The 21413-nt window shown below is 40.1% G+C and overlaps 3 protein-coding genes across 11 annotated transcripts; 1 reads left to right on the top strand and 2 right to left on the bottom strand.

Annotated features, from left to right (window-relative positions):
* Positions 1–462: 462 nt before the first annotated feature.
* Positions 463–3431, bottom strand: LOC129585378 (cAMP-regulated phosphoprotein 19-like). Its single transcript, XM_055478035.1, has 2 exons — positions 3182–3431; positions 463–1428 (listed from the first exon to the last, which is right to left on the bottom strand). Exon 2 carries the CDS (start codon positions 1380–1382, stop codon positions 978–980), a length of 405 nt encoding a protein of 134 aa, XP_055334010.1. The 5' UTR covers positions 1383–1428; positions 3182–3431; the 3' UTR covers positions 463–977.
* A 456-nt stretch (positions 3432–3887) lies between these two features.
* On the top strand, positions 3888–7882 carry LOC129586102 (signal recognition particle subunit SRP54-like). The gene is made up of 14 exons (XM_055479112.1): positions 3888–4642; positions 4726–4817; positions 4875–4959; positions 5154–5258; positions 5317–5441; positions 5501–5651; positions 5726–5785; positions 5853–5941; positions 6036–6136; positions 6214–6300; positions 6379–6561; positions 6868–7038; positions 7127–7222; positions 7569–7882. The coding sequence occupies exons 1-14, from the start codon at positions 4565–4567 to the stop codon at positions 7640–7642; spliced, it is 1497 nt and encodes a 498-aa protein (XP_055335087.1). The 5' UTR covers positions 3888–4564; the 3' UTR covers positions 7643–7882.
* Positions 7798–16499, bottom strand: LOC129586051 (bromo adjacent homology domain-containing 1 protein-like). Of its 9 annotated transcripts, XM_055479088.1 has the most exons (7): positions 11670–16150; positions 11443–11593; positions 11147–11336; positions 9706–10894; positions 8959–9112; positions 8608–8776; positions 7798–8377 (listed from the first exon to the last, which is right to left on the bottom strand). In XM_055479088.1, exons 4-7 carry the CDS (start codon positions 10885–10887, stop codon positions 8152–8154), a joined length of 1731 nt encoding a protein of 576 aa, XP_055335063.1. In that variant the 5' UTR covers positions 10888–10894; positions 11147–11336; positions 11443–11593; positions 11670–16150; the 3' UTR covers positions 7798–8151. The 9 variants fall into 9 exon arrangements, with proteins under 9 accessions (XP_055335063.1, XP_055335024.1, XP_055335032.1 ...); XM_055479049.1 differs by lacking the exon at positions 11147–11336 and having other exon boundaries at positions 11670–16151; XM_055479057.1 differs by lacking the exon at positions 11147–11336 and having other exon boundaries at positions 11710–16151.
* Positions 16500–21413: the final 4914 nt, after the last annotated feature.

The raw sequence follows: 21413 nt of genomic DNA, 5'->3' as shown, positions 1-21413 counted from the left end.
AATGTTTTGAAATATAATGGATCTACGCTGCTTGACCTTTGAATACTGATGAATAAATTAATAAAAGATACGCTGCTGCAATCTCATGGATTCATCAAGAAGTCATATGAGGTAATGAGGCCGATGTTTAATACAATAAAGAGTATCTTTTGCTTCTTTTCGAAAGAAATCGTTGAAAGCTGTAAATGAAAACCCATTTTCATATTTGGACAAGCATGAGGTAGTTTTTTTGAGTGGCCAGTGTTGTAGCTAACATGGAGTATTTTCTGGATAAAGGAGCCCTTGCTGTTTACAAGTGCCGTTAACTGGCGTGGGTGACTGTGCAGTGTGCATACTAGGTACGAACCGTGCGATGATTAATTTTTCCCAGGCCTGGGATCACATTATCACAATAGTCATTATGAATCACTCCACTACCTGCAGCCAGCAGCAGTAATACGGTAACTCATAATACGGTATAAGCGTGAGAAAACCGAGATTATTCAGACGAATAAGGAAACTGACAAAAACAAAAAAACGTAAATTGCATGCCTCTTCAGGTTATTATATACAATTAAATTATTAAACAGTGCAACATAAACCGTTCAAAAAGCGGAGTCACTTTGTCTAAAGCCCAAACTGCAAACTCTGGTACGAGTAGTGATGTCAACCTCCTTTAACACTTCAAAACACAAATCTCCAGGTAATTCTACGAACACAGCTGTTTGAAATTTGCAAACCATGGCACGTGCATTATCTGTCAGTCGGAAAACAGAGGCACCAACAAAACCTCTAAACCGTGTTAGGAATACTATTTCGTTGCTTTAGGTCAAGGCGAAAAATTCAACAGCCCAAGAAGACCTGAGGAATGCAATCGAGTTACAAGTTTACAACCAACAGCAAGGCAAGGTACCGAAGTCAACATGGAACAAACTCTTTCAGGAACTAAAACTCTCTTTATCCAAGAACGAACGGTGACGGATGCTTATTAGTATTCTTCAAGAAGCCAGCCTACTGATACCTGGGGCAGGAGGGTACTTCTTGTGAGGAATGTTTTCCGGTGTGGGATGATCTTCGCCTGTGGCGTTCAGCGCATCCAGCAGTTTCGGACCGATCGGCACACCCTCTTTCTTGCTCTTAGCACGGGCCATGTTGTAGTCCCCAGAGTCAAAATATTTGTGCCCACGCTCCAAACGCTTCCGCTGAACCATGTTGGCGGCCGGTGCTGTCGTCAGATCGGGATGTTTCTTGCGGAATTCCGCAGTAGTCAGTTCATCACTGACGATGTCTTGGTCGTCGTCCGACAGTGCGTCCTCAAGCGGCGTGGCGGTTTCTTCTGAAGCGCCGCTACTGGATTGCTTCTCTGGAGTATGCAGTTGGTCATCCGGAAATTCGTTCTCCATGATCAAGAGAATTTTGCTCTGGAATTCAAGAACTCCAAAAAGTTATCTGCAAGGTAAAGGATAAAATGTAAGAAAGCCAGCATAAAATAAATAAATATGAAACATTTTCAGTCAAACAAATCATTTACTACCATTCGGAACAAACAAAGTACAGCAGAAAGGAAACATGCCCAAGATGCTGCAGGAAACGTCATCATATTATCGGCACATGTGACCGCTCAATGGTAGCGCAAAAAATGCAATGATGATTAATCAACAAAGTATATATGCACAGCATAAAAACCGTCTATGTCCTAATAAATATGCAAAGCACTCCGGTAATGGCATTCAATGAGCTGCCCGCCAATATATCGATTGGTTACGCGCGGACAACGTAACAGTTGTTGTGTGACGGTCCCGGAACGAATTCTATCAACTCAATCAACAAAATCATTTTTCGCTTGGTTCAATAATGCATTATGATACTGCAAATACAGGAGCTAAAGAGAGACAATACCGCCAAGGAATTCCGGTCTGTATGCTGAAACGCGGCAGTGAAAAGCCGATCGAAGCAGCTTATTAAACGCGCTGATCGTGTGTCTCTCCACATCCTCTACGTATTACACTCATTTCTCTAATGCTCACAGCGAACAGTTTAAAGGCAATGAATTTTATGTAAATTTCTCTCCTGGGGGCTGCAAAAACCCACTCAACGACTGAAACAATCGGAGGCAACGTATGCGGGCAGATGAAGGACAGGAAACGCAGTTTTTCAAGCGCTGTTGGCTTTGCCTAATATCAACACCGCTCAGAAATGCGATGCCACCGCTCAACAGAACACAATTAAAGCTGCACTGACGGTGACAACAAGTTCGATCTGAAAAGGGCGCAATATCGATAATACAAACCAAAACAAACGATGCTGCGCGAAATACTGAACTTTTGAGTCGACCGGACTCAAAAGTTAAAATACACTGCGAATATTTACCGCAAAGCGTGGCAGTGACAACTCGAACCGTACGCAAAAATTAAAATCAGCGGTCACCGCAGCAGGCATTCATTCTATATTACATTAATACATAACTCACAAGTCAGATACATAACTTATAACTACCCTGATAATTTTAAAATCCCCAAATCAATTTTCTATAAAAAGACCATTCCTGCAAATAAAAATAGTGAAAAATCGATACTGATCACTGATGTTTTAATGGCTGACTGTGAGGACTGAGGAGCACAGAGACGAACGATCCTCAAATTAACCACAAAATGCGATGAAGTGTCCTACGTATGCACCTGGTGTTGGTACGTACAGTAATTAACAGACAGTCTGTTAAAGGCTGACACTTCAACGGGCATCTGCTCAACCGACCATGATGTAACAGAAAAACTAGAATAAAAATTAAATTATTAAATGAATTCAAATCTTCCAAGTTCAAATGGAAAGAGTTAAACACAACCCTGTCCGAACAAGTAAGAAAAAGGTAGGATACTCAATCTAACGGGCCTATAATCTATAAAGCTAACTCAAGCGCTATTCATCAGGTCAATACGCATGAATTGTGGATGCAGGGACTTAAGGCGCCATGATTTTCTGGAATGGATTCTAACTTCTACTAAACTTAACTAAAGTAATTTAAAATAGAGCTGCTGATAAGCGATCCAACAGTACGGACTGTGCGGTAAATCCAATTATGTTTTACTCGTTACTGGGATGGTTTTACGAATATTTATATTTCTATGTATCGTAGTAGTCATACCTCCCGCTACCATAAATTAACACATGCATCAGCATAACATAACTGAATAAACGAACGCACCTTGGAGAACCTGTTCTTTATGGGATGCTGACAATTGACACCATTCAGATCCACAAAATAGACGGCTCTGGAATTGCTCTGGATGTGCAGCAGAACAATGTCCCGAAGTCCAAAAAATCGAAACGTTTAATTACCAGCCATCTTTTGAAAATCAGTCAAGAGTTCGGGAAAAGCTTTGCTGAAAATTGAAAAAACTGCAAAACGTTCTAAAGAAGATTCCCGCACAATTCGCCAGCAGTTGCTACTTGCTACAACACTTCGTTCTATGAGCTGCTGTTGTGGTGACTAAGCACGATTACGTGCCTTTGAGGAGCAAATGGTTGGCCAGCGTACACACAATAAGGCGGGGCTCTGTCAAGAACAGCGATCAGGCGAACGAAATTTAGTTTTATAAATTATAATTTCTGCATGAGACAATGCTCTTGAGTCTTAAATATTATTATTTGCAGTTTTCCAACAATGGCGCCATTAGCGGTATAAACGTTTTTTTCACTTGAACGGTTTTTTTACAACCATAATTATACGATAACATCATAAGTTCATAACTCCCTACTGCAGACTCCCACTTGGGAGACGAAGAAGCTGCAATATTCCGGCCAATAAGCAATAACACTACGCAGTCAGCGAATTCCATGTCGTCATGGTTAAATCAGCTACCGCTACAACAGCTGGCCACGTGAATTCTCAAAATCAATTATTTAATACGGGCATGTATTAAAATTCAAAAATAAAAGGCTTTTCAGTTTTCACACTTTTCAGTTTTCATTTTTAGTGCCTCATCTTCTTTCCAAATGCCAGAAACAGCTCATAGTTGTCACTGCCTGCAATAAATTTTTGTTTTTATTATCTCTGAGTTCGTTTTAGACGATTACCGGATTACGCTGAGTATTGTTACGAAAACGGTTAAGGTTTGCCTAGTATCCCGCGTTTGTACAGTATCTCGTGTTTCGTTTTGTTCTGGATCATTGCAGTATATGACCGTGGTTTTGTGGACGTTTTTATTTGTAATTGTAACTCATGAGCACGTTAAGATTGCCAGGGTGCCGTTTTGTGACTGAAAGTTAGGAGATTCGAGTGTGACACTCTGGTGCAGATTAGCAGAATCAATAGTACCGAGTCCCGACTACGACAGCACATTTGAAGGTGCTGGAATTCGTCATTGTGTTTTGCCCTGGGAGAGCGTGGTATTTCCAATTGCGAAGACAACTACTGTATTTGTTCTTGGACCATGAAAAACGGGAACGAAATCTCCATTGCCTTCTACGGAACAAGCTTGTGATGATTTACTGTCCTTAGTACAAAATTTGGTCAGACTTCAGTGTTCACTGATATTATTTTGCGGACACTGCAGTTCTTCGGTGGATTTCCCTTTTCGTCTCAAAAATGGTGTTAGCGGATTTAGGCAGGAAGATCACTGCAGCCATCCGGTCCCTTAACAATGCCACAGTCATCAACGAAGAGGTAAAGAAATAAAATGTTGTTCTGCTGTTGTATTTATTTTCTTATGCTGCTGATATCGCATAGCGGTTGTTGTGGTGGTTTAGGCATTGGACTCGATGCTTAAAGAAATTTGCACTGCCCTTCTGGAGGCGGATGTTAATGTCAAATTGGTTAAACAGCTCAGAGAAAGCGTCAGGTACCTTTTCTCACATCACGAAAAAAGTAGTTCGGCAGGCATGTTTGTTTTTTGCAGGAATAGCATAGACTTCGAGGAGATGGCTGGCGGCCTCAATAAGCGCCGAATGATTCAAACTGCGGTATTTAAGGAGCTGATGAAGGTATGATTTCAGATGTCGTCAAGCGTATTTTCGTATTTGCAGGCGCGACAGCAGCCGCTTCTAGAACTTTCCAAATCGCATTGTCATTTCCATCGAGACAATTACGTCAAAAAATACTGACTCAATAGGTTATCGTAAATGTTAATCGTGCAATATTTTTGTGAAATCAGATTTATTTTGTGCTGCTCGTTTAGTTGGTCGACCCTGGTACGAAACCTTGGGCGCCCGTTAAAGCGAAACCAAATGTCGTCATGTTTGTCGGTCTGCAAGGAAGCGGCAAAACCACAACATGTACCAAGGTGATTACTCTCTTGGTGGTATATGTTTATCCAGACTGAGCATTTCCGTTGTACGTAGTTGGCATACTACTACCAGAAAAAGGGATGGAAAACTGCCCTTGTTTGCGCCGATACATTCCGAGCTGGAGCTTTTGATCAGCTGAAGCAGAATGCTACTAAAGCCAGGATTCCGTTCTATGGAGAGTAAGAGGCGCACTCTTGAGTTCTTGCTGATGATAAATTCTGACATAGTTTGGCTACAGCTACACAGAATCGGATCCAACGAAAATTGCTGCAGAAGGAGTTCAGAAGTTCAAGGACGAAAGCTTTGAGATTATCATCGTTGATACTAGCGGTCGCCACAAACAGGAAGAATCGCTGTTTGAAGAGATGCTGGAAGTCTCCAATGCCATTGTGAGAGCGCCGCTACTGACGGAATTTAATACTGTAACGCTCAGAAGATTTTTGAACGTTTTATAATTTTTTAGAAACCGGACAATATTGTATTCGTGATGGATGCCTCAATTGGTCAAGCTTGCGAAGCACAAGTATACACAATTTGATTCGAAAACCTAGAACTGGCGTATTGGTTGTTCATTTTTATTGCGTGATTAGGCTCGGGCTTTCAAGTCCAAAGTAAATGTCGCATCAGTTATTATCACAAAACTTGACGGCCATGCGCGCGGTGGTGGAGCTTTAAGCGCGTAAGCATTATTCCCCAGTTTTGTCGTAGTAGCTTCGGAGTTAGTACTGGTAGTTATTTTTCAAAGTCTTCCTCAAAACCGTCGTATCTTTCAGAGTGGCTGCTACTCAGAGTCCGGTGATATTTATCGGAACTGGTGAACACATCGACGAATTCGAGCCATTCAAAGTGAAGTCTTTCGTTAGCAAATTGTTAGGTATGCCGAGACGTTTCTTTCTCTTTATTGATGAAACACTAAAACTGATTTGGTATTCTTAATCGGTTGTCCTACAGGAATGGGAGATATGGACTCTTTAATTGAGAAAGTCAATGATTTGAAGCTGGAAGATAATGAAGAGTTGATAGAGAAGCTCAAACACGGTAATGAGTGATAGCCGGAAATTAGTGCAATTTGTGTAGTGTGTTGCTAGTACAATTACTTACTTGAAATTTTTGCAGGAGAATTTACAATTCGTGATATGTACGAGCAGTTCCAGAACATCATGAAAATGGGCCCTTTTGGGCAGATTATGAACATGATTCCCGGTTTCCCTACGGATTTTCTAACAAAAGGCGGAGAACAGGAATCTATGTCTCGATTGAAAAAAATGATGACGATGATGGACAGCATGTGTGACGAAGGTACTTTATGTTGCGTAGTGGTGCTTATTGGGATTTTTGCCAAACGATTTTACATTCACTAGAAACTACCTGTCTGTAGTCGTCAATGAGCGCCGGTTCGGTGTTATACTAAAAACTGCGTAAATGCAAAATTCTTGTTTATTGAATTAACAAATAGTTGTTGTTATCTGCAGTATATACATACTATTAGTAATATTGTACGAGTAGAGAAAGTTCTTGGTCTGATGTGCGCTGATGGACATGTCAGATGTGCATAAAATGTTTTCATCATGAACTCTATTCGCATAGTTTTATTATTGATTACAGAACTGGACAGCAAAGAGGGAGCCAAAATTTTCACCCGTCAGCCGACGCGGATCGCTCGAGTAGCACGCGGAAGCGGTGTATCCAAGCAAGAAGTGCAAGACCTTTTAACTCAGTACACCAAATTCTCCGCTGTGGTTAAGAAGATGGGTGGTATGAAGGGACTGTTCAAAGGTGAGTCTTCTTTTGATCGACACAGATATTTCATGCATCCTGTCCTGAAATATTCATTGTGGATTACATGAATTCGTTATCGATCTAGGTGGTGATATATCGAAAAACGTTAATCCCAAGCAGATGCAGACATTGAATCAACAAATGGCCAAAATGATAGATCCTCGCGTACTTCAGCAGATGGGTACGAATATAATTTTACTATGCGTTCGCAACTTCCAGTGGTGATGGTGTTTAATGTGGAGCGGCGATGATACGTTATCTCGGGAATGAGATGTTACAGTGAAGGGTTTTTTTTATTTTAGCATAGGCTGTTAAGTTACGTGTATCTACAGTTAAAGACGACAGGTTAAGAGCGATACGCTATATAGTTTGTTATTACGTACAGTTATGCCCAATTTGGATCTGCCGAAGGAAGGTCCCATTTTCGTCTCTGTTTTACTATGAAGTTTGAACGCAGCGATAAAATAACACACAGTAGCGCAACGCGTATTCTGAGTTCTACACTGATCGGCATTATCATGTTTTAGGTGGCATGGCAGGATTGCAGAACATGATGAAACAGTTACAAGGGGCCAGTGGACAAATGGGTGGGCATCGATAGCATGATCGATCCATCGCGGCTTGGGACTTAATGGATTCCAAAAGAAAACGTCGCTGAGGCATGCAGTTTTTCAGAGCGCATATCGCACTCGTTCTTCGAAAAATTTACAGTGGTTTTTTAACTGACTTACGTGGATGTCTTGTCACCAGTTTAAATGTAAATTTGCGCTTTATTTTCCATATCTTTGTTTTGACCCGGAAAACTGGAGACTGAAGTCAACAATAAAATTTATTTACCTTATCACGAATATGTGCAAAAAAAGTTCAAATCGTCAAATAAAAGCTAAAAGGACATTCCAAACAGGTAAACTCTAGCGGCACAGTAACTACGACTCCATTCCAGGTTTAGCAAGATCAGGCGACGAACCATTCTTGCGAAAGTTGAAAGCGTATCACACCGGTTGGACTGCGCTGGTTTATGAAGAATGAAACGGCAGTCTTCCCACAACTGAGAATCACATAAAGAATTTGCACAAGCATTCAAGGATGTCCATGAGGAATTCGTCCGTTTCAGCTAAAACTATCGCTGACGAACTTTCGAAGGCGATTGCCCCGGAAATAATACCGCCAGAATCGTTTGTGCTTCCCATCATAGCCTTTATCGGCAAAATAAACTAAATCCAGATCAGTATCATCATCAGGCAGATCGTCTAATAGTAAGGATTTTGTCTCCGGCACGATTCGTTCCTTTGGTCGCCGGTAGAGAAGGCTGTCTTCTTTCTGTTGTGCAAGGAAACTACCAAACAGAAAGGTCAGATTTCTGAATAGCATGCTGTATGTTTTTTTGCATATAAACAAGAAAGCGAAGTTAACGATAGCGTGCTACTCATTTTCAATCATTAATACGATTAAGCTTATGGTTAGTTACTAGTATTGTATCATATACTGTACTTAATTTCACTTCTATAATAACAGAGAAGAAAGTTGAAAACAATTAATCCGACGATGCTGGTAACCGAAACGTACCATGCATACTGATGAAGAGTCAAGACATAACACTTCTCATCAATGCATCCAACATGGTTTTCATCGCGAAGGTTGGATACATAAACTTCCATCTCTCCATGATTTGGTCGCATATTGGTTTCCACTTCTTCCGGTCGCCAGTACCAGAAAATCGTCATCATCATGTCCCCTAATAGAAAAACGTGTCTCTATTAGAACTATAAGCATTTTCCGCTCAGCGCGCCCCATTTGCACGAACAGTTACATGCGCCGCCAATAATGACGCAAAATTATCTAACGTTATTACCTGAATTGGTTATACCCATTAGAAAGGTCACATTAACCTAACGATAAGGTCAGCAATCAATTTACCTTTCTCGTCATCCCAAAAGGCTGCAATTTTACCAACGTGTGGCTTCTGACCTTTTCCCGCGCGCAGGTGTACGCAATCACCAACTTTAATTACTTCTCCTTCGTAATGCTTGACGGCGTGATAGCATGTTCGTTGAATGTTGCACTTATGAGCCTAACCAAAAACATATGGATCTGGTAACTCAAGATTCCGCAACTTCGTGCTTTGATAGCTGGAATTCGCATACAATTGTAATTTCACTGCATCATATTCCGATTTCAGAGTACATATCGTAAAAGAAGCACGTGCAAAAAAGATGCATAAGCATTACAGAAAATGGTGTCCGCATGGTCTAAATAAACCATTCTCATCAGTTTAGTTAGTCTTTGAATTTATCATGCAAAAACTGGATGCATTCCATAAGTACAGACACACAACACCAACGTATGTTGTAAAACGATGCATACGGCGGCGACGCGTGCTACTGGTAGCTCGTAATTACTCTGCAGATCATACCAGTTTCAATATGAAATCAGTATGCCAACAATATCTCAAACTGCATCCAGTTACCCACCATGAATATTTACAAAAAGCGTAAAAAAATTTACATTTCGTCAAACGCAGTAATTCGTAGATACGCTCTTTATGGTTAGTGTTACGCGGCATTTACAATAGTTCTTTGATAACTTTAACTTAAGTCGCCTTAAAAACTGAAACCCAACGGAAGTAAAAACAGTAAAATTACTAACACATTCTACGAAACGAACCTCTGAATAAACTGTTTTCTCGAAGGATCGACCCCGCCATGACCACACAGTCCGCTCCCCTTTTTTGGCAATAATCGTGTCCAGTTTCCGCCGGCGTGTAGCTGGTCGTTCTTCCTCAACGGCCGTACCGTTGCGCATCCGTAGCTTCTTTTGGGTCAGAGAGCGCGACCCGCCATTTGCGCCGGCGGATCGACTGGAACTGGACGGGGTGGCAACCGGTGATTCCGGTGTGGGCGGTGGTTTTCGTTTCTTCAGCAGGTTGGCTAATTTTTCTTTCCGAACTGGTGCAGGATTAGTTGGTGTACGCGATGTTGAGCGTTTCCGTTTCGCATTGTCAACGGCACGGCCAGCAGGGCTGTTCTTCCTGGTCGCAACAGGCGACGAGGTTGTCGCATGAACAGGAGCTTCCATCATACCGTCTGAACTGTCAGGAACAGCAAGGAAATACCGTGTAGGTGAATCATCACGCTCATTTGTTTTTATTACAGTCAGAGCGTGTGCGTGCCCGCTCTTCCCGGATGTGACGACATTTAGCGGTAGATACGCTGCTGTCACACCGTTGATGGCGGCGCAAGGATTGGAATCCGCTAGCGCGTCAAGATCATTAGTTGCGTCACTAGACAAAGGACCACGTAGGTGACCGGAAGCTGATGGACTTGTAATTTCCGGCAGAACAATCTGAGGACCGTTGGCTATCAGCGGTGATTTCGATTTGGATTTCCTCGTAGGAGAAATTGCCGCTCCAGTGGAAGGCATGGCAGGTATCACAGATGGCATAACTTTGGGAGCCATGGCGGCGTACCGCTGCCGCGGACTTGCCTGCTTGCGACGATTACCATTAACCAATGGAATCGCCGGACTGACCGCTGGTGCAACCGGCTCGGCGAGCCGGTCAACCAGCTGTACAGAGCGAGCAATCACTTCGTCGATCGTACGCGAAACCGGATCATCGACGACAATTGTCGGCACTGAATTGATACAGACTTCCTGCGTTTCGTCAGGCGTGGAACGTCTTCCATTGACGTGCTTGGGTAGGTCTTTCCCTTGAGAGGATAAGCGTGGAGACGGTAGCGCGTTATCAATAGACACATTGGCATCGTCTGGTCGGGTCAGAATCAGTTGCATTTTGGCAGATGCGTTTAAGCTGGCTTCGCGGCGAGCATCCCGCTCTCGGCGAGCCATAACAGACCTGTGAAACAACACCGCTTATAAAATACCTTGTTGCAGTTGCCGTACAAATAAAATCACATTTCGAAGCTCACTACGAATAAAATACTTGCAAGCGACGTTTCGCACCATTAACTTTTAATTAACACAACTGACCGGCGCGGTGCCTATTATGTCTGTCTACAACTGACGGAGATATCGAATAGTATTAATCCAACGCTTTCACTTCTTCAAATGCCCTTAAAAAATTTTTGGTTAGCACTTTTCTAAACACCGTTTTTTATACGACGAGGAGGATTGTGGTTGAGTCGGGAGCGCATTAGCTGCTGCGAGTTAAACTGCGGAGCGTTTGTCCAAAACCTTTATGCCTCTATGCGGCATCATTCAATACAGAAATCGGAACCAAGATCCTGATGGTTGAATGTTGAATGTGACTCCCGTTGAATGTGGACATTTCACACGGCCTTCGGATTCCGCGACAATAAAATTGCAACTTAAAGTGTGACCAAACAGTAGCACTTACTTTTGAAACATAATTAACAATAAGTACAGTACAGTGAGTAGACGTACAGCATCACAGAAGAACTGATGAAATTTCGCTAGCCTTTGCACTTGTGTATAATACTCCGGTTATGATTCAGTTTAATATGTGAAGTAGCCATCTTACGGGCAAGGTGCGAAAGGACAATAGTCACAATGGCTAAGTATAAGACGTCGGCAACTGCAAGTAAGTACACTGTACACGTACTGGAAACTTCAAGGCTAAATGAGTAACTGTGACTTCAGGTCAGGCGTACCATCACTATGTAGGTTCTAAACGTCTGATGATGAGCAAACCTGTTTTTAACGGAAGACGACATCAAAGCGGGAGCAAACAGGTATAAGTGAAATTTCATGCTACAATGTTGAACAAGGAAGCCAGCCGAGAGTTGCAGCTAGTAACTGTAAGGGCATACAAACAGGAGACCGCCACCACATTCCACAAATGTGGTTCACTATAAAATCAAATCACGAGAATTTTAGAACTTTCCGTCACATGTACAGGTCGCACACTTCGAGCTGGAAATGCTTCGTTTTCAGTCAAATAATCATGGCTCAAGTGAATGACGTCTTTGATAGTATGGAAACATAACCAACGTGCGCATGCAGTACGGGTGTACGTAATGAAATGTACTCGTACAGATATAACACTTGTGGTGGCACCGCTCATTCGGTCGATAATCACACTCGAGCAAACACAAGATCTCTGGCCATTTTCATATCAACAAAGATACTGCCTGCTTATGGAAACTGTATATAAGTAATATTACTACAACACTGCAGGAAACTAAAGCTTAATTAATTTACTACATAGTTAATTAACCATGATTTCACGATTGATAAGTTTTAGAAATAGCTATGTGATCGATAACGAATAACAATTAAGTAAATTTATTGCTTTCGCTTAAATACCTTCGCAGATTATACAGAATATTGAACATGCGTGAGAATGTACGTTTACAAAAGCAAACGCTAGAAAATGTTTTATTTAAAAAATTTAGGAAGTCCTAATTGTGCACTGAACGAACAGATGTTACAACACGTGTGTGTGTGAAAGTAGCACGGACAACGTTAACTCTATGTAAGATTATATTTTTGGCGTCGACTATATATATCAACTTGCAAGTACAAGTAGAAGCGCCGATTATATCTAGCTATTAACCAGTAATCATTACAGTCAATTTTACAAATCGTATTAACAAAAACATTTGTGTAACTGGTACATGCTGAGAGTATTTAGGGAATTGTACGAGTATTAAACAGTAGCCTAGCTTTCGAATTCGACCTTTCGATTCCTTCGATATGAAAATTTTCGCCATATTCTGCGACAGTGTTTTCCAAATAACTGCGCCTTGGAGCTGTTCTCTATAAATGCCAATCAGAATCGTAAAAAACTAATTTTACAAATCCGATAAATGTGTTACAAAATAGCGCGCTCATACGATTTTAGAACGGAAATGTTTTGACCTCATGGCACACATTTTTTATGATAGTCAGATTTTTTTTATGATAGTCAGATATTGCACTACCTATATTTACAACATTCGCTCAAAAGTCTTAAAAAGTTGTTGAATTTGATAAAAAATGATTTCAGCGATAGGCGATGAAACGATAGCGATAGACATTTTAGAAGAGACGTTCCATGTTAAGAAGTCCATTTAATTCATATAATAGCTGAACTCACGAGCGTATCGCAACTCGCAAGCATAGGATCGATAATGTAATACAGTATAATACACGCATGGTTGTTGTGCCCAATTTACAAACAAGTCGTCGTTGTTGTTGTTTTTAAATTTTAAAACAATACGCTAAATACCATCAGCTAAGAAAACAATGTTTTTTTACTATGGTGAAAAGTTACGAAAACAATGTTAATGTTAATCTTGCAGCTGATCGTTATAACTTTCGTTGCCAAAGGTATGGTACGGAATGATTCTATGGTTTGATGGGTCGGGGCTGCTGCAAATCAAGTCCAGAAACTCAAAAAATTTTAGAACATACTATAAAAGTGTCACGATATACGTGCATAGTGCAGTGCTTCCACAACAGCAATATTAGAGAATTATAATAATGCAGTCCTATAACAGTTAAAATCGGTTCAAAGGTCACATTATCAATTCGAACTCTATGAAATTTGTTACAAATTTATGTTTATATAAGTTTAATGGTAAGATTTCATACATTTTATGATTCTTCATCACAATGTGCCACGACGGTCAGCACAACCAAAACGCCTGGCACATATCGAGTAATAAATACGGATCAGTTTTAAGTCAACAGATAGGAATTATTTCAGTGTTCTTAATTAATGCACAAACCATATAGAAAAGTTCCTCGTAACCAGTAACTATGCGTTTTGCTAGGCAGATTTAAGCATCATAAACGTTTCAGGCGGCACGCCAGAATTAACAACTTAAGTAACAGATATATCTGTACAGTGTTGGCCTGAAAAGCATGACGTTGTGGTGGTGACCTCGAGTATACACGGTTGATACTCGCAATGCAACAAGATCATCTACGGTCAGAGCATCCACGCAGATTTCTGGTGCACGTGGAAGGTATTGAAGGAGTTGGTAAACTGTTTGCGGGTGTTGCATGACTGTAGTGGCAAGTAGCAACAGTGATGCTCGCCAGGGCAGTATTAATATTAAACGTTACTCGCCGACCACCTAAACGTTACCACCTACAAGTACTGTAAGTATCCGAGTACTCGGCCGCATCAATTCCCAAGGAAGACCCATGGCCAGGTAGCAAGAGCCAAAGCAAGCCATTTTGATTCAGTGTATTTTTTATCTGGCTGACGAAACATTCTAGAAAAACGAAAACTTACCAATAATATTACAAGCAAATGCATAATTATTAGCAGTCTATATTCTGCAATTTTTTTTAGTATCGACCTTTAGTAAGGACTTCATAAACTACTTACGTAACCCAACTAAAATATATGGCAGTGTATGCTAAAGGAGGCAAACGTTTACGTCTGGCCTTGGCTGGTTTTGGTTTGGGGTAGCTTTGAAAGACCCTTTTGTCAATTTTAACAAGTTTTCATACTTCTGGGTTCTTAAATTAACTTCTGCGTTTCCATCAAACCTCATAATACTCGTACAATTCTTGACCTTTTGCAAGACAGCAGAATACAGCGTCAAGAAACCAATGTTTTGGAGCTCCCAAATAAAAAATTTCAAACCAATTTTTTTCGTTTTTTATCACTCCTCCGGTAAAAAGTCGACTGCAGTTTTAGCGACATCAAACATGCACGCAGCGATGTCGTCCGCAGTCGTCCTTAATTTATAACTGTTACAAAAACAGAAATGCTAGTTTAAACGCTAATCATTCTGTTGGTACTACAGTAATTCCAGTTCCAGTTTGATGCAGACAGACGTGGCAAAGTCATTACTGGGAATTTAATTAAAGAACATCAAGCAAAATGTTCACGTGTTTACGGAAAAAATGACAAGCACACGATGAGCCGCATGAGGAGTAACTGCAGAAAATATGATATTCCCGTTTGTAACGTACTCTGTAGTGTGTAATATTTTTTATTCTCCTTCCGAAAAGCTTAAATCATCATACGAGTACATATGAAAGCCTACTATATGAAGGGTGAAAAAAAGAAAAAATTTTAAGGGCAAAAAAAGCCAAACATTTTGGGACTTTTGTTACGAAAAGTTCTGTAGATCAGGTATTTAGGCTAGTGTGGGTAGTTTACAATCGCGTGTACAATATGTTTGATGAAGTACACACATTGCTGGAATATATTCGCGCAGCTACAAAAAAAGGAAATTACTGCAGTGAGAAAGTAGTCCATATAGATCCATTTGTTAAAACTTCTGAAGAAGAATCGCTTTACCATTTCAGTGAAATATTGCTGGAAAAAATGCTACCGCATTCTGTGTACCAGTTATATTAGCAGCATACTGGCTGGATTAGATTCGACTGTTTACGCTTCGCTGGAACGCATATTGTATTATTATACGTAGTAAGAACTACAGTTTTTTGGTTTTACTAAGTAGTTTTCATAGTTGGCTCACTATGTACGTAAGTTACTTCTTACATACAGAAATTTATTTTGCTGCTTAACTACCTTCGTAACTATTCGGAAAAACACTTTTAATCGCAATATCAGCCTGGATCGCAATCCGGGCGATTTCTTTAATTTAGGCCAAAAGTTTGGGCAGGAAAACCTAATAGAAGTCCTATTACGCAAATAAGCCGGCCATGAATTCGTACTGCAGAGCTGGTATCAGCTCCCGGAATTCGAACACCAGGGTATGTACATCCTATACCGAATTTTGTGGTATTCCATACCACACCAACGTATTCTGCAGCCTGACCTTTATATGACCTTTAATGTTTTGATCCCACCCAACGCTGCCGAAAAAGCGACTGTGTTTGTTAAGACTGTATTGCGAGTGGCGTTTTCCTGCCGCATATATAAGGATACTGGTCATGAAAAGCTCGGTAAAAAGGTTTATGGGAATTTACTTTCGCCAAGCTGTCGCAAAAGCGTAAAACTCTTCAACTACAAGCAAGTTCCAAAAAACAGCCCGAACATAGCTAGCTGCATTTCACTGCAGTACTGTTACGCACAGCTACCGCATAACGTGTTGTTCAATTGACAACATTCGCTCCTGCTGTAACTTCTCCGAAGCATCGGTCGTTCTGTGCGTATGCGAAGTGTACGATATCGATAAGCCAGTGCTCGCAGCTCGTTATTCTTACAATTCAATTGCTTCGAAATTAATTTTATTGTTTCCCACTTACCTTAATTTGACTTACGTGAAGGCAGTCTGCGTGATACCTAGCCGTGATGGCAGTCCTCGCACCTGTAAAACAAATTTCAAGGTTGCACACCATGTGGAAAAATAAGCTTTTCAGACTGATTTGTCTAGGCCAAGTTCGTGCCAGAAGCGAGAAGCGGTACGCCAAGACGGCTGAATATGGAGCACACGAGTCAGCATATTGTACGTTCTACGCATATCGACCGTTCGCCGACTGCTGTGTTGCGTTATACAGCTCCGATGGTACTACAATGTCATAGCGCGGCGCTGGGACCGAAGAGCTCTTTCACACTGGCGCATGGTAAAAACGTTGTCGGTACATAAACGTTGGCTCATTATACCGCATTTCCAGCGTGACACTACTACTGCCATCATCGTGTGTACGGCCGCGGCATGATGCAGCATGATACATCGTCGGCGGTGTAATGACGAGTTACCAATAACACCGTCGTAGTGCGGTACTAAACAGCGCACAACAGACCTATTCGCCCTCGTTGAAGGGCTGGTTTTGGGTTGACTCCGGTTTGTGATCGGTGCCAGCGTTGTCGCCAGTGCATTTCCGACTTGAAGGCGTTCATACGAATAATAAAATGAATTTACACTTACTTAAAAGCGAAATGTTAACCATCTTTTACCATGTATGCCATAGTTGCACTTAGATGTGACGCCGCTTTGGCAGTAAACAAAGGCTTAAACAGTTAAACCAGACCTCCGTGCCCTTTTGAAAAAGTTGTAGGCTTGTGTTTAAAAAGACAGCAAGCTCTTCCCGCAACTGCAAGATCGAAAAGCGCTAAATTTTACATAATTAATGTAACTTAAGATTCATTTCATTAGTATGTAGTGTTATAGTATATAAATGTCATGATTAGAACAGTACAGAATAGCAATACTCGCACTTATACAAAATTCTAGATTGTAATTGCTGTGCATGTTTTTGTTGATATCGCGTGATCGACAGCGATGTATCTGTTAGTAATAATTTCGCTCTTGTATTCGATATTCAAATTCTCTTTTCGCTGCTCGTCATGCAAAACTGTAAGTCTGGCATTTTAAGCACTACATGCAGTAAAAGCCAACTGCAAGGCAGCAATTAGTTTTTCGAATTTATTTATGAACCTTCAAGACGAAGAGCAAAGTTAAATGATTAAACCAAACCAACTTGCGATATCCAGAAATATCAGCCGAATGTGCTCTATACGAAGTTTGATTCGTTTGGATTTTGGAACAATCGAAGCGTGGCTGAATTAAATACCAGCTTCTTACTCTTATGTTTATAAATATAAGTTAAATCGTTTCCCATTTAATTATACGAGTAATTATTATGGTTACAATTGATCCTTAAAATTTACAACAACATCTTGCTTTTATTCTTATAAAATATTCGTTTTAGTTAACAAGGCTAGTATTAGTAATTAATTAAGTGTTTGCAAAATTAATCATTTTGTATTATGGATGTCGCTTATTATATCTGTAAATATCATTACAATATATTCATTTTAATACTGAACAAGCCAGATACTGGTACACTAATAACTACCTACAGTACCTATACTGTAAATACAGTAGAACTTGCGACACTTTACTCAGATTACACCGTTGCGATAACGGACAATTAATTAATTTGTTAAGTACTTATATTTACTCCATCATTCAACTGATATGTGCGCCGAAAAGTTGTCGATAAATTCTTTGCTTCTTATAAAGAAAATATCAACTGTACTGTATTGTAGCGCAGTAATTCGGTGGTGGGCGTTCAGCCATACTCATCGATATAATTAGTCTTCACATAAAACGCTAAAACACTACTCTATAAAGTATGTACAGTCAACATTGTTACCGTATCCAGTTCATGGATTCACAGTTATACTGTGACCTTTGATCCAGCTGCGCAGTTTTACCAGATCAGTTCATTTAAGTATCACTAACTGCCACATAATAACGAATATTTGTACAATACATTATTAATTAATCATTTATACTCTGCTTTACTTTAAAACTACAGTTCCCGTATAGTTTGTTTAATTTTCACCATCACTGCAGTGCAATGCCGTACAATATTATCGCACCTAATATCGATAATTGTCGAACGCTTTGAAACAGTCCAGGGGTATCTGCGAGCTCGAAAGTGCAAAAGCGGTAGAGTAGCTGGCAAAAATTTTCATGTATTCTTTCGAGTTTACACCGGAACTTAAAGAACTTATTGAAAATTTGATCACATATTGTCCATGAATGATGAGTTTAACAAGTGCACGCTTTAACGATAACGAATTTCCCGCTTTTGTTGGCTTTTGCATACTTAAATGAATTGAAGCTATCTTAGATACAGATATGGCCGTGCGCAAAGGAATACCGGTACTAGTTGAACTTTTTCAGACCAGAGAAATGCTTGTTCTTGGGGCTATCAACCCTTTTTTCTTGCAAAAAAATTGATTTGTGCGATTATCAATTATGTCGACATTAATTTAATCGTTTCTTGACTGATGTGATGAGTAATCATGAGTTTATACGTATTTCTACGAAACACCTTGCCCGAGTAAAACAGTTTGTAAAAAATACGTTAGCTAAACGTTAGTTAAAGGCCAAAATGTCTCAAGCACGTCAAAAAATTGCTTGCCGTAGAGCCGGGTTAGACTTAACTGCATGTAGCTGAAACAAAATAGTTATAATAAAAGATTAATACCAGTACAGAACAAATTAACACAAACATAAATTAACATAAATAATGAAGCTCCAAAAATGCTCAATTTGCTTTCTTTTAAGCAGACTAAGTAACTAAAATACGAACTTTGAACGGTCGGGAGCGGGGACAGGCCCATGTTGCCGCTCATCGAGGAAATGGCCGGACTTACTTTTTTGCAAGTTAAAAGTTAAACGCTAGGGCCAATATGCCAGTTGTAAAATTTGAATTTTTCGAAAGCTTTGCCAGATATTCGCCTATTACCTGCTTACCGTTCTATTAGAAACACTGTTTAACATGTGAATACACAATCCCTTGCTACTTGCTTGTATTTGTTAATAGGTTCTCGAATACAAATACATCCTTTTACACTTTAATCTATTGCAGTACAATTTCCAAAGGAACAGTAATAAGATAAAACGCTTTCCAGCCTAGATGCATCGATATTGCAGTACACTCACGCTGTCCACGCCGATAGTTCTCTGTAGAGTCAGGCCACTGAAATCAGCACCAAAATGCTAAAGCGTACGCCGTACAGCACTCTATAAGACGTTTTTAAGGTTAATTCACTCACAACAGTTTTTGGTTTTTAGAACTGAATTCGTTAAGTTCGAAGCTCCATATGTTTTGTAACTTTTGTTCCAGTGGCTTTTTGTACGAGCTCAGAATTTAAAAAATTTTAGTGCCGCTTATTATTAGGGCGAAACCTCAGCCACGTTGCGTTGACGGCTCTCTGGATTATCCATAAGGTACTTGCAGCCTAACTTAATTTTATGATTTTAATCATTATGATTTAAGACATAATAACTGATTAAACGCTCTAACATAGCAGTGAGACAGTGACTACGAATCGCAATAGTACTAGTGATTGTTGATTGGGGTCCAGAGCTACTGTTGGTTTGTTATTACGAAATTTCGCAGCTTAACGTTTTTATGGAACAAGTAGAAACTTTTCGAGAGCAGCCTGAGCAGGGTACCAAAACCACTTGCTGACTTGCAGTAAATTGTGCTACTAGGATAAAGATCTTAAAGACTGATAAAGCCGATGATAAGGGCATATTTCATAAAGCTTGGCATAATATTCGTACAGGTACTTACTTTTTGTATTGTTATCCTTTGTACAGTTTTTATTATTTTGGAGGCTTCGAGTCACGTTGCGCTTTGTCGTTATCGATAGATTTGATCAAAATGGGAGTGAGGCCGGAGTAATTAGAGAAGCGCATAATTATAGACAGGTAAATTTAATTAATAGATGGGAATTAGAGAAGTAATGTTCTAAATATACCCCGGTGTTGCCATCGACTCAGTTTATGAGATAATGTATATGATGAGCTCCATGTTTATTTTAATTAATTTTTGATTTAGTTCATCGACAAATGACTATCAATGGTGTTTGGAAAGGAATTAAAATTTTTGAAAATACAATTTTTCCCTGGTTCGCCAAACTTGTTTGTTCTAACTTCTAACCGCAATCTAACGTGCAACTGCATACAAATTCAGTGAGTTTTCTACTCTCTGCGCGGGAATTTCCATTTGTTAAAATCGGTTTTATGATGTCATAATTAAGTATGTTGTCGAGACTGAAACAGAATAATACAGATTTAAAGATTATTACTAAAAACAGTTGAGATACGGGTTAATAATTTAATAGATTTTTGCGTTCTTAGACTTTACTGCTTGAGTACAGTAAGCTTCTCAAATCATTCAGTCAGACAGTTGTAAGATTAGTACGCTAAGGATGTGGGTTGGATGTTGTTTTTAAGCAGTTCGTTTTTTGTGCGATTTTAGGACGTTACGAAAAATTTTGACTGTCGGAGATTCATCTGTTTAACGTTTCGTGAGGGATGGCATTCACGCACTGTAGCCCATTAATTTCGTGTTAGGTTGTAATTTGCTCATTCTTTTTGAGAAGTAGAAAAAACTCAAAAAAGTAATGAGTTGTTTAATCGAAAACGACGAAATTAACACTTATATGGTAGTTCCTGGAATTCGTAAGAAATAAAATGGAACAGTAATTATTATTATGTACAGGTATTGTACTTTATCCAATATGCAGAACCCGAAGGATGGCGAACTCAGCTGAACGATAAATGAGGAAGTTCGTTGTCCGTCGGCTTATGTTGTAGGCAAATGGTTGGGTCAACGACCACGCTGTCAATGAAATTTTTTATAGCATATGTAGGCTACTGAGTCGACTGTCTGCCGCCAAAGCTAGGCTTCAGTTATACACTGGCACTACCGCCACTACGTATAATTGCACTTTTTGCACCGGCATGTACAGTACGTGGAGTCGTGGACGTGGACCGATCTAACCGATTGATTTCCACTTTCCAAAAGGATTTCTACGTGGAACACCACTATGACGTGGTCAATATCCATATTAATTTTTTCATAGTGTAATGGCATGTCGTGCGTGCATATTTTACACAGCATCTGCATCGATGCTGAGTAAATAAGAGATGTTTAATCCACAGACGCAGTGGATCTGGTGGATCTGGCCTGTTCGTGCTCAATTAAAAATTAAGTTGATGTATTTGATACGA

Source organism: Paramacrobiotus metropolitanus, unplaced genomic scaffold, assembly GCF_019649055.1.
Source record: "Paramacrobiotus metropolitanus isolate TYO unplaced genomic scaffold, Prichtersi_v1.0 Parri_scaffold0000002, whole genome shotgun sequence".
Lineage (NCBI taxonomy): Eukaryota > Metazoa > Tardigrada > Eutardigrada > Parachela > Macrobiotidae > Paramacrobiotus > Paramacrobiotus metropolitanus.
This window is presented reverse-complemented; position numbering and strand designations above follow the sequence as displayed.